Below are 13,895 nucleotides of genomic sequence, written 5' to 3'. Positions count from 1 at the left end.
AGGCAGGGCAGGTCCTCAGTGCTGCCCCCAAACCTCTAGGGCTTTGACCCTAACTCATCAAGTGGCTGATGTGGTCTGAAACACCACAGAGTGAGGGAAATGGGCAGAAGGGGAGCTAGGGAGAACAGACGTTTATATAATACCTACCACATGCCAGGAAATGTGCAGAGCACTCTAACAAGAATATGGACTTCACCGAACCCCATCTCAGCTGTCTTCTCACCCTGGAAGATCCTTCCTCCCCCTTGGGCCCCTTCTCCATTGGTGAAACCTTCCTTCTGAAGCAAAGCTGACAGAGTCCTTCTGACTCTGGCCTCAGCTACTTCTGCTCCCAACTTTCTGGGCTTCCTTTTATAAGACATCTTCACTTATTAGAAGGGCTATTTTTCTTATAGTTGTATGCCTGGTGCTTAGCACAGTGACAACCACATAATAAATGCTTGTTGATTTGACTCTTGATAGACAAAGGGACAAAATTCTGTTTTCATGTAGAAATGCCCTTCTACATATATATATATATATCTATATTTATATATAGATATATATATGTAAAATATCATGTAGATATAAGCATTAAACATAAAAACAAAACTAGTAAAACTACTTGGGCATTTCAATATATTTTAATAAATATTAATTTTTTAAAAAATATAAATTAAAATGTTAAAAATTTTATTTTAAAAATAAATTTAAATTTCTAAAATTCAATAAATAATTTTTAAATAATTGCTTTATTCATACAAATAAATATAGATCTAAACAATTAGAAGAATGTCAAGTGCTTGAAGGTAGGCTGAGCTGATATAATGATAATTGTACCTATATTAATCTACTTATTCATTGCCATTTTAATCAAACTGTCAAATAATTACTTTATAGAGCTAGAAAAAATAATAAAATTCATCTGGAAGAAGAAAAGGTCAATAATTTCAAGGGAATTAATGGGAAAAATACAAAATAAGGTGGTCTAGCTGTACCTGACCTAAAATTATATTATAAAACCATTTAATACTAGCTAAGAAATAGAATAGTGGGGGCAGCTAGGTGGCGCAGTGGATAGAGCACCAGCCTTGAATTCAGGAGGACCTGAGTTCAAATCTGGTCTCAGACACTTAACACTTCATAGCCGTGTGACCCTGGGCAAGTCACTTAACCCCAGCCTTTAAAAAAAAAAAAAGAAAGAAAAAGAAATAGAGTAATGGATCAGTGGATCAGGTTAGGTTCACAAGACACAATAGTCAATCACTATAGTAATTTAGTGTTTGGTAAACTCAAAGATCCCAACTTCTAAGAACTCACTATATGGCAAAAATTGCTGGGAAAATAGTATGGCAGAAACTAGGCATTGACTAGTACCCTACACCCTATACCAAGAAAAGCTTGAAATGGGTTCATAATTTAGACATAAAAGGTGATACTATAAGTGATTTAGGAGAAAAAGGGATAGTCTACCTGTCAGGTTTGTGGAGAAAAGAATTTATGTGAAAGAACTAGAAAACACTGTGGAAAAAAATGAATAATTTTGATTACATTAAATTAAAAGCTTTTGCACAAACAAAACCATAGCAGCTAAAATTAGAAAAGAAGCAGAAAACTGGGTAGGAAATTTTAGTCAGTGTGTTTGATAAAGGCTTTATTTCCAAAATATAGAGAAGTATGATTCAAATTAATAAGAATACAAGCCATTCCCCAACTGATAAAATAGCCAAAGAAAATGAATAGACAATTTTCAGATGAAGAAATTAAAACCATTTCTAGTCATATAAAAAAATGTTCTAAATCACAAATGATTACAGAAATGCAAATTAAGACAACTCTGAAGTACCACTACACACCTCTCAGATTGGCTAAGATGACAGGAGAAGATAATGATGAATGTTGGAGGGGATGTGGGAAAACTGGGACACTGATACATTGTTGGTGGAATTGTGAACACATCCACCGCTCTGGAGAGCGATTTGGAACTATGCTCAAAAACTGTGCATACCCTTTGATCCAGCAGTGTTTCTACTGGGATTATATCCCAAAGAGATCCTAAAGGAGGGAAAGAGACCCACAGGTACAAAAAGTATTTGTAGCATCATTTTTTATAGTGGCAAGGAACTGGGAGCTGAGTGGATACACATTAGTTAGAGAATGGTTGATAAGTTATGGTTTATGAATCCTTCCATAAATCCTCTATGGGGTATTTGCAACCTTAGAGCTTAGAGGACTACATTAGAAACATTTTGGCATAATCGATTGGGTAGTGGACTTATTGGCAAGAAGATCTGAATTGTAATCTCACCTGAGACATTTATTAGATATATGATTAGGCAAATCACTGAACCTCCTTACACATCAGTTTTTTTTCATGTAAAAAATAAGTGAATTGGATTCCATGGCCTCTAAGGTCACTTATAGCTCTAAATTGTCCTTGTCCAGTTTCCTGCTTCTATATTGTTCTTGACAATTATTCATTCGCCTGTCTTTGAATACCTCAATTGATGAAGTGCTCACTTTCTCACAAGGCAGCCTATTTCATTTTTGAAAACTTATTATTATAAGAAAGTTCTTCCTAATTGCCTTTTATCTACTTTTCTATGACTTCTCTCCCTCTTCCAGCCTCCTGTAGTCCTGTTCTCCCTATTGAAACCACCCAGAAAAACCTCATTTCAACCTTTTAGATGTTTTTCTTTAAAATTAATATTTTATTTTCCCAATTACATGTAAAAACAATTCTAACCTATTCTATTTTCAAATTTTGAGTTCCAAATTCTCTCCCTCCCTCCCTTCTTCCTTTCATTGAGAAGTCAGTCTGACATAGGTTATATATATATGTGTGTGTGTGTGTGTGTGTGTGTGTGTGTGTGTAGTCATGCAAAACATATTTTCATGTAAGCCATATTATGAAAGAAAACACAGACAAAAAAAACTTTGAGATATTTTAAGACTAGCTCATATCTTCCTTAAATCTTTTCTGCTCTAAGAGAAACATGCACATTTACTCCAAAAATCCCAGTTGGTGAGAGAAAATAACTTTTTCTATTTGCTCATTGATTTTTACAACTTTTACAAAATTTTTGCTCACATTATTTTCAGTTATTTCAACAACTCCAAGATTATAGGCAGAGGCAGTGTCATCAGTTCATTTTGTAGATAATATAGGAAAGTGAAATGATTTTAAAAGTGCATGCACCTGGTCCTTGGGGAGTCAACCAGATCTCTTGCGTCTAAATTCAGCATTTCAGCTTGCCTCCAAAAGTCAGGTTGGATATCTGGTGGTCCCAAGATTCGAGACTGGGGTCATGGCCCAGAAGCGAAGCAATGTAGGGACAGACCTGACTTAGGGGAAGAAGAGGAGTCAACTGGCTTCAACCTGTGTTCAGACATCTACCTTTTTATGACATGTCCTTGGAGGAAGATGAGAAGTAAAAACATAATAAGATTCTGCCCTGGTTAGAGCCCATCTAGAATCCCAAGTCTAGTTCTGGATGCCAGATTTTAGGAAGGTCACAGACAATACATCTTCTGTACTTCAGTGGACAATAATCATTGTAATTACTTGACATCACCCACGTATCTGTTAATATGTGAATCTTACCCAGTGGTTCTGGAGGGGAAGGTGAGGCAGGTGACCTTGCCCAGCCCTCCTTCACTTAAATTGAATTCACCTGCATGTTCTGACATCACCTCCCAGATATTCTGGCCCTCCTCCAGAATGAAGGACAAACAATAATAATAACAATGGCTGTGTGACTCTGAGCCACTCCCTTAATCCTTGAACTTTCATTTCTACATCAGTATAATTTATCAGCATAATTATAGCCTACCTATCAAGGTCATCATGAAGATTGAAGGAGATCATATGTAAAAAGCACTTTGGAAACCTTAAAGTTCAATCTAGATGTGAATGACCCCATCACCTCCTTCTCCTGAAAGTTTTCTATTCAACTCCCTTCCCAGCAACATCCCATTGATTAAATTGTTCCTAAAGAACTAACTACTTCCATAAAGAAGTTTTTTGATTTGGTGAGGCAATTGGGGTTAAGTGACTTGGCTGGGGTTCACAGCTAGTAAGTGTTAGTGTCTAAGGGGCCAGTGTTCTGGCCACCGTGCCATCTAGCTGTCCCATATGTGGATTATTTTCATGAAAACAATTAATGGCATTAGAAAGGATATACCTGTATAAGACCACTTCAGTGGTCTGGGGCCTCTATAATGAGAAGCTTGAGAGTCAGTGGACTCAACCCACGGACTGTTAGAACAGTGAAGTCACAGTTGAATAGAAATGGGGACCACTAATCCATCCGTAAGTATCTCTCCAGCCCACAAATTGATTTAGTTTTGAAATGTAATATAAGTTGAGCAGCTAGCTGGCACATGAATAGAATGCCAGGCTTAAATCAGGAAAACTCATCTAATGGAGTTCAGATCTGGCCCCAGACACTCACTAGCTGTGTGACTCTGGGCAAGTCACTTCAGTCTATTGGATGAGGTCTAGAATGAAATTAGGTTTAATTGAAGTCTAGTGGCAGGTTCAGGGTACAGGAGTCAAATAGAGCTCCCCTGCAACCTCTTTGGATTCAGCACAAGGATACAGAGTTAAATGAGGTCTAGTAGCAGGGCAAGAGTCTCCTGTAAAAGAATTTACAGACCTGAAAACCTAGATTGATAAAGGAGGTTTATTATGAGGTTTGGAAGTAAAGTTAAAGTCTAGTTAGTAAAAGATGAAGGTAGAGACAAAGGGGCACGGGAAATAGGATTCCAGTGGACAGAGATCCTTGGCATGTCAGGCATAAGGCTGCCATGTTAAGAAACTCTGCAAAGAGAGGGCTCCAGTTTGGCTCTTTTATAATGAGAGATTTAGCTAAAAGGGCCCTTGGGTGGTGTCCCAAGTTGGCTCAGATGCCCTGGGGGCTGGGACAGGCTCAGATCTCCTATTGGAATTCAAAAGGGTGCTTTTGACAGGATTTGCGAATCAAAAGTCCTAGCTTCTTGAATTGATCATACATCAACTAGGGGCAGCTAGGTGGTGTAGTGGATAGAGCAGCAGCTTAACACTTCCTAGCTTTGTGACCCTGGGCAAGTCACTTAACCCCAGCCTCCAAAAAAAAAAAAAAAAAGCAATAACTAGGTGGGGGCTGGGAATCAGAAAGGAATAAATCAATCTGAAAGGATTAGTTTCTTAAAGGGACCACAACCCACATCATATTTACCTCAGGTTCCTCATCTGCAAAATGAACTGGAGAAGGAAATGGAAATCTCTGCCAAGAAGACTCCAAATAGGGCCACAAAGAGCTCAACAATAACAATTATCTATGTTGTGTTGCATTTATAATTTTTTTTTCAAATATTTTCCAATTCCATTTTAATCTGGTTTAGGTGACTCAGAATATTGTGGGCAGCACATGGCCTGGGGGCCATGTATGAGAGATGCTTCTCTGCCCATTTGTGATCTGGTGCCTTGCAAAAAAAAAAAAAAAAAAAAAAAAAAAAGATCATTATTGCTGAGATTAAAATAATAATAATAATAGCTGAAACGTTTGGAATTTTGAATAGTATTTTTTATAGCCTTTATGCTGATGGTCATGGACCATCAGTACTATGAAGACTCTATGATTATAAAAAGTTAGTTATTCAGGACCTTAGGTCCTAAATTAGGAGAATTAGGGGAAACAGAAAGAGAGACAGAGACAGAGACAAAGAAAGAGAGACAGAAAAACAGAGAGAGAGAGAAGGAGGGAAGAAAGAGGGAGGGAGAAAGGGAGAGGAAGGGAAGAAAGGAGGGAGAAAGAGAGGGAGACAGAGATAAGAAAGTGACAAAGGTGGAGAGACGATAGAGATAAAAACAGAGAGACAGAGGGAGAAGAGAAAGAGAGATACATACACACACATATATATATACTTACATGGATAGACCTTGGAAGACCATTGGGATGCAGCATATTAGGATTGTTAGGGACTAAAAGGATAGAATGCTCAAGCTGGAATGGACCTCCCCCAGTGTCCAGTCTTGCTGCGTCAAAGTACTCAGTGTTCATCTGCTTCCAAAATTACAGCACATTAGAGCTTGAGAGACATTAAAATCAGTTAGTTCAGAGGGTCTTAACCTGGCTTCTGTGAACTTGTAATTTTTCCCCTATTTTATTACTATATTTCACTGTCATGATTTTATTATGAGATCTCATGTATTTTGTCTTATGCATTTAAAAATATGATTCTGATAAGAACCCAATTCATCAGACTGTCAAAGAGGCCCAAGACACAAAAAAAGGTTCCAAACCTCTGATTAATTCGGTTCCCTAATTTTTCAGATAAAAATGCTAAGATGAGCTCATTTGCCAAGGAAATAGTAATAGAGTGGGGGAAAGTATTATCAGATTTGATCAGGAAAGATTTCCTGATCCCAGGCTGATGTATTGCATGCAATGTAAAATCTTCCATCATCACTGTATTGCAACATAGCTCAGAACACAGGGCATGCTGGCCAGAAGCCCTGGTCTTCTGTTTACAAGCAGAAGGTTGCCAGGGAGAGAATGGCCATCTGCTTTATCATGACCAGAATGGCTCAGTCACCTGATCCTACTCTGGAGTTCTTCAGATTGGTTAGAGATAGCGAGGTGTTTATCCACTGGCTAAGATTAATCCATTCCACTCTCCAGTGCCCTTTGTCAGCCTCTTCCCTCCTGCCCCCAGATAACCCTGAACCTTGGAGAACAGCCTATAAATAACCAGGCTATTTGCAAATCTTCAAGCATCTCCTAGAGCAGTAACACTGGAAGACCCAAGGATGCAGGTCCTAAACAAGCCCTACCCCCAGAACTGCCTGCTTACCGTCATGGACAGGTATTCAGCTACCGTGAGGAACATGGAGCAGGTGATCATGATCCCCAGCCTCCTGAGGGACGTAGCCCTGGAAGACCCGGGCCACGAGACCCCTGCCGGTGAGGCAGGTATCCATGACCTCTACAGCTACTACACTATGCTCAAATCCATCCGAATAGATGTGGACAATGGGCTGCTACCCAGGGACAAGTGGAAGGCCAAGATCACCCGCTCAGATGAGGAGGAGGACGAGGAGGAAGATGAAGAAGAAGGGAAGAGAGGGGAGAAGCTGGATCTTGAAGCTCAGTTTCATCTTCATTTCTCCAGTCTCCATCACATCCTCACCCATTTGACCCTGAAGGCCAATGAAGTGATAAAGAAATATCAAGAAATAACTGGGCTGACAATGTAGACCCCGGTGTCTGGCTCTGTCTGAGGTGAGTTGCTGAGTCCGACCCAAGGGGAGTCTGGATGGAGACCATTGTCCAGGAGAAAAGAGAAGTCTGGGAGTGGAGTGTGGATAATACAGTCATGGGGGTCTGCCCTGATGGCTTCTTACAGAGCACTTTTTTTATAATCCCTTTCTGAGGTCAGAAGGACAAACGTGACCCTCATTTAATAGAGGAGGAACTTGAAACCTATAAAGGTTTTTCCAAGGTCATAGAAATCGTGTTGTAAAAAGGACATTGAGATGCCTGAAAGCCCTTCAGCATCTTCAGGCTTTAGTTTCCTGTCTGTAGAATGAGGGGTAGATGACCTCTGAGGTCCCTTTGATCTCTAGTATTCTGCAATCCTCCCCTTTCTGTCTCTCCCCTCTCTGTTTCTCTTTCTCTGCCTGTCATTCCCAGTCTGTGTCTCTTTTTCTCCTTGTCTTTATCTCTGTTCTTCCTGTTGCTGTCTCTGTCTCTTTCAGTCTCTGTTCTCAATCTTTGTCTCTCTGTCTCCTCCCTGTTACTGTCTCAGTCTCAGTCTGTTTCTCTTTTTCTCTCCCTGTCCCTGTCTCTGTTTCTCTCTGTGTGTCTCTCTGTCTCCTCCCTCTCTATCTCTGTCTCTGTCTCTCCTTGTTACTGTCTCAGTTTCAGTCTGTTCCTGTCTCTCTCTGTTTCTATCTACTCTGTTTCTCTCTCCTTGCTGCTGTCTCAGTTTTAGTCTCTCTCCCTGTCTCTGTCTCTCCCTGTCTCTCTCTCCTTTGGTTCCTTATCCCTAAGACTGTTTTAGCCCCTGTGACAACAGGGAGTCCTTTGCCCTGTTCTCAGCACTTTCTCTGCCGCAGAGTGTGGGAGCACTTCGGTGCCTTACCATTTCTGTACTATGGTTCTGACTAAAGATACCAAGGCAACCCTGACTCCCACGACCCTTCCCGGCAGTGCCACAGGAGCCTCTGCTTATCTTCGGGCCTCCAGCACTCCCAGAGGAGGGCTACATGACAGCACAAGCCGGTCTAGATTAGGCTCAGCTCCCTCCCCCACCTTCCTGAGGCAGCCCCCGGACCTCAGCTATCTCTGCTCTTCCCCGACCACTGTGCTTTCCAATGCTGTTGCTCAGTTAGCTAGGCTCCTCCTGACGGCTCCTTAGTTCTGCCCCTACTCTAAGGAGGCCCACAAGGTGGGTTTGATGGCCGAATTCTCCTAGCAGACATTGTGCTCATTCCTACTTTGGGAAACATCGGCAAGTCAAATAGGGCTGTTGCCACACTTAGAGTTATATATTTATGAGTTTCCTTTTCATTGCACTAATAAGTCTTTTGTGCAAGGAAACAAAGAGCTCCATATCAAGAGTAGGAAGCCAGGCACTTAAAACCAGTGTACAACTGGAGTTTTCGTCTGCAGGTCTCCTGTAAGTGTGTGTGCGCACACACACGCACACACACACGCACACACACACACACGCACACACACACACACAGAGCTGGAGACTGATCTAGAGCCCTCTTCTATGAATGTGCTCTCACTTGATGCTCATTTCTATCACTTTCTACAAAAGCAGGGACAACATTATGCTTCTTATATCCACATTCCCTTCTCCCTGGGTATTCATTCTGCGATTTGCGGAACTCTCACCAGGAGCCTATAGCTTTCTGGTCTGAACAGCTGAGCTTCTCGTATGGCCTTACAACTGTATTAACACATTTGTGTAATATTTTGGAGCAGCTGAGCTGCCCAGTGGTTAGAGCGCTGGGTCTGAAGACAGTAAGACTCACCCAGCTTCATTCACTTCCTAGCTGTGTGACCTTGGGCAAGCCGCTTAACCCTGTTTGCCTCAGTTTCCCATCTATAACAGGGGCTAAAAATGGCCAGCCGTTCCCGGATCTCTGCCAAGAAAGCCCCAGATGGGGTCACAAAGAGTGGGACACAACTGCATCACACAATGACAGTTTACCAAGTGCCTTACGTCTATTAGCTGTGTAGTGGGGAAACACCGGAGCAAAGGGACTCAGGTTTAAGTTCAGTTCCATTTGGTCAGTCAATAAACATTTATTAGTGCAGACCCTATGCTAAGCACTGGGGACACAAAAAGAGGCAAAAACCAGCCCCTGCCCTCAAGGAGCTTTCAATCTAAGGGGGAGGCAAAATACAAACAATACATACAAGTAAGCTCTGTGCTGGGTAAGTGGGAAATAACCGCAGAGAAGTAAGTCCCTGCAATGAAGAGGACTGGGAAGGCTTCCCGTTGAGGATGGGATTGAAAGGAGCCAGGCAGAGTGCTCCAGGCGTGGGGGCTGGCTCCTCTCTGAGGAAGAAGCCCAGAGCTGAATGGTGAGGGTCTAAGGCGTTACTAGCTGTAACTGAGGTTAGGTTAGGACTTTTTTTCCCCCCCCCAGGCAAACAGGGTTAAGTGACTTGCCTAGAGTCACATAGCTAGTAAGTGTTTGAGTCTGAATTTGAACTCAGCTCTTCATGAGCCAGTGCTCCATCCACTGCACCACCCAGCTGCCCCCATTTAGACTTTTTGAAGCTCAATTTCCCAATCTGTAAGATGTAACACTTGTGCTGGTAGCTGGGAAAGTATCCTCATCACCAGGGAAATGTGAATAATCATTATAGAATCAGATCCTTACAAACACCTGTGACATTGCCTGGGTCTGTTCTTATTTCTATTTTGCTGGTGAGGAGGTTGAACCTCAGAGTTGTACCAAGTCTTGCTCAATAACTTGTTCCAAGTCCGATAGACAGGGACAGAGGTAACTAGATGCTGAGTCTTGACTCCAAGAGGAACAGACTTCTAGAGGGCAACAAGGCTCTGGTGTGGGGCCAAGAGAGTTGCACCAGGGTACATAGGGTAAGGGGTTGGCGATAGGATACTTCATGGACTGAGGTGGGGTGGAGAAATTCATGATCCTTGTTGTTGTCCGGCCCTTTCAATCACGTCTGACTCCATGAGCTCCTTTGGGATTTTCTTGGCAGAGATACTGGAGCAGTTTGCCATTTCCTTCTCCAGCTCATGTTACACATGAGGAAACTGAGCTAACAGCGTCAAATGATACAGCATTTAAAAATATTTGAGAGATATAATTTCTGGGTAATTTAATCATTTTGTTAATAATGCCAGCATTTTAATAATAGCACGGTCATTTGGCCATCTCTCAAAGCAAAGACAATGACGGTGAAGGGCTCAAGGCTTATATGCTTATTAGAAATTCCTAAGGATGGTAGTCAACTACAATTGGTTAACAATGAGAGAATATTACAATAATTATATCATTTATTTCCAAGTTACCCCGAGTCTTGGGTAATCTATTCAAATAACTTTTCCTTATCTAAACCTGAGTAGAACACAATGATTTCTCCACTTGAGTGAGGTCTGGATAGAAAACAAGATTAATTCAACCTTCAAGAGACTTGAAATGAGGGAAAAACAAAAAGGGGAAAATTGAATTTCCTCAAATCATTGGTTATTAATAATCCTTTTTTTCAATGACATTTCTAGGGTCACATAACTAGAAACTATCTGAGGTCATATTTGAATTTAGAAAGATCTATTCACTGCACTGTGTAGCTGCCCTAATTTGTGATCCTTGTTGTTTTTCAGTATTATGTCTGTGTTTCCGAAGAGATGATTCCCCCTTTCCAAATCACCATCTTTTATTTATAGGTCTTTCAGTTTAATTTGTATCTGAATGGGAATCCTTTGAGTAATAACCCTTAAAAGTGATCAGTCTACCTGAAGACCTCCAATGACAGTGAATCCATTATCTTATGAGGCAGCCCATGGCTTTTAGAATAATATGTAGGGTGGGGCAGCTAGGTGGTGCAGTGGATAGAGCACCAGCCCTTGAATTCAGTAGGACCAGAGTTCAAATCTGATCTCAGACACTTAACACTTCCTAGCTCTGTGACCCTGGGCAAGTCACTTAACTCCAGCCTCAGGGTGAAAAAAATAAATAAATAAATAATATGTGGGGTACTTATAAGGTTTGAAAAGAGTTTTCCTCATGACTTCTGATGCTTTGCCCAGTCTTGGCACGTAGGTGCTTAATAAATGCTTATTGACTGGTTGACATCCCTTTGAAGTATATCATTACCATTACCCATATCATATCCTATTTTAAAAAAATCATCACCTCATTTGACAAATGAGGAAACTAAGGTTCAGAGAAGAGGATTGTCCAATGTCACAAATAGATGATAAATATGAAATTCAAAATAGTTTCTCTTCTGACTCCATGTCTTCCTTCTATTCTACATGGACTTGGGTTGTCAGAAAATTCTCCTTGATTTTGGACTGAAATTTGTACAACTCCTCTATAACAAATAGCCCTTCAAGTTTCCTGTTCACCAGGCACAAACATCCCGTCTTCTCAGTGGATGTCCCGAAAATATGTTTTTGAGCCTCCTCACATCGAAGGTCAACTGCTCTGAATGTGCTCTGGTTTATCATTGCCTTTTTCTTATAACATTCTAGCGTCTCCCAATGGCCTACAGGACTAAAGAGGGCCTTCAATGCTCTTCCTCCCTTGCCCATCTTCTCAGCCTTTGCTCCCACCATAGACTCTGGTGTCCAATAATACTTGCTGCTCTTCACCCTGACATTCTCTTCCAGGACTTTTCACTGGCTCATTCTCATCTTCACCTCTTGACATTTCTGCCCTTTTCCAGCACTCACCTTAATTGCCATCTTCTGCAGGAAGTCTTCCCTATTCTCCCATCCCCCTTTTATGTTATCACTACCCTTATTAGAACTTTAGCTTCTTGAGGGCAGGGACTGTTTTGTGTATTTTGCCTCTCTTAGTCTCCTAGTGCTTAGCAGTTCCTGACCCTAATAAACAATTATTTAATCGCTTTTTTTTTTAATTGAGTGATAGATGTAGTCTGATAAGGATTTGATTCAGGCATGATGAAATAGATAGACCCCTGCCCTAGAGTTACAAGGTCTGAGTTTAAATTCCAGTTTTGCCATTTATTAGCAGTGTGACTGAAAATTCTGTAAACAGGGGAAATTCTGGTAGAGAAAGTAATGAACAATAAAAAATGGACAGTGTAGGAGGGGAGGAAAACAGAGAGGAAATGAAGGTAATGAGGCTTTCACTACTTCCTACCTATGTGTTCTATGTTATCATTATCATCTATAAATGTAAATCATTTACAGATGTATTTTCTACGGATAAAGCTATGATTATAAGACCTCCCTCATCTTTTAGAATGTTCTTACTTATCATGGCTCAAAGCATATGCCATAAGTAGTTTTCCTGATAGCTACACCTTATGTACCATCTTTTGGTGGAAGTACTTTCCCGACAATAGGATATCTAGTGTAAGTGTATGAACACTATTTTATAGATGAAAACATAGAAGCTGAGAGAGAGAGGAGACAATCTGTCCACATTTCTACCTACAACAAATGGCAAAACCTAAACTAGACCTCTGACCTTCTGATTTGATGTCCAGCATTCTTTCCATTTCATCATGATCTTCCTGAATTGGATCAAGCCAAACTCTTGGCAATAATGCATGTGTGTGAGCTGAAATTGGGCATTAGTCAGTGTCTGATCTTGTCACGTGAAGGAAAATACTGACCTGTGTGTTCTTTTTCATTGAATCCCATAGAATGCTCCATAACTCGTCTGACCGGAGACAGCAGCCCCAGGCATGAACAATGAAAGGCTCGTGGGTACTGTAACATTTTGTGCCAAGACATTTGCTGGGGCTGCAGATGGAGAAAAGACAACTTTTTGTCTTCCCTGGCTGCCCATCTGGGACATTCCCCACTGACTTATCTGCCAGGAACCAGATCCTTGTCAACACCTTTGAAAAACATCCAATCCTCACTCCCCTGGGTAAATTAGTGGGGGTTGGTGGCTGGTTTGCAGAGGGCAGGAAGAGACCATCTCATTTTAATTTTGTGCTTTCTTCCCCATCTTATCCATATCTACAACTTTAGCCTCTCCTCTATTTCCTAATGGTGGCTGCTTTGAGTTAAAAATGGCAAGATTCCTATAAGGGGAATAAGATTATCTATAAGGTAAAGAGTTAGGAAGGCCCACCAGCTCTCTCTTCCAGAACTATTGATCTTCTGTATTAAGGGAGTTATAAGGGAGTTACCTTCTTACCTCTGTGTCTAAGATCCTCCAACAGTGAGATATGTCTGGGTAGATTTGGGGCAATGTTGCACTTTTCTTGGCTTGAGTTTTCCTTCACAAATATGGGGATATGCTGTCTGCTGGACAAAACATTTCCCTCCTCTCAGGAGGTGGACTAAAAATATGGAATGTTGTCTACAGTGAGCCATAATTGATATGTTTGTGTTGCTGGGGGCTTTTTATTGTGGGAGAAGAGCGGTTAGGGGGAAGGATGAGGAGTTGGGGGAAGGGAGAAAATGTTACAAATGAGATTCTGTTAGGTAAAATTACTAAAAAGTGACAGTGATGCAAAAAAACCCCAAAACATTAAAAAAAATATAGACTTTTTAAAAAACAAAAAAAGTGTTGTTGTTTTTTTTAAAATTCCATTTTATTTTCAGTTCAAATTATTTCCCTCTCCCTCTCCCATTTCCCATCTATTGAGAAGACAAGAAAAACAAAATCCATTGCAAATATATACATATGGGGCAGCTAAGTGATGCAATGTATATAGCACCAGCCTTGAAGTCAG

General features: G+C 41.0%; 2 protein-coding genes across 2 annotated transcripts in view; one reads left to right on the top strand and one right to left on the bottom strand.

Annotated features, from left to right (window-relative positions):
* NDUFC2 (NADH:ubiquinone oxidoreductase subunit C2) overlaps window positions 1-13,895 on the bottom strand; it is a 108,902-nt gene that overhangs the window by 75,150 nt on the left and 19,857 nt on the right. The window lies entirely within an intron of this gene.
* On the top strand, window positions 6,648-13,726 carry THRSP (thyroid hormone responsive). Its single transcript, XM_074303980.1, has 2 exons — window positions 6,648-7,244; window positions 12,852-13,726. The coding sequence occupies exon 1, from the start codon at window positions 6,773-6,775 to the stop codon at window positions 7,217-7,219; it is 447 nt and encodes a 148-aa protein (XP_074160081.1). The 5' UTR covers window positions 6,648-6,772; the 3' UTR covers window positions 7,220-7,244; window positions 12,852-13,726.

Source organism: Sminthopsis crassicaudata, chromosome 3, assembly GCF_048593235.1.
Source record: "Sminthopsis crassicaudata isolate SCR6 chromosome 3, ASM4859323v1, whole genome shotgun sequence".
NCBI lineage: Eukaryota > Metazoa > Chordata > Mammalia > Dasyuromorphia > Dasyuridae > Sminthopsis > Sminthopsis crassicaudata.
The sequence above is the reverse complement of the archived record's forward strand: the minus strand, read 5'-3'. Positions and strand labels throughout refer to the sequence as shown.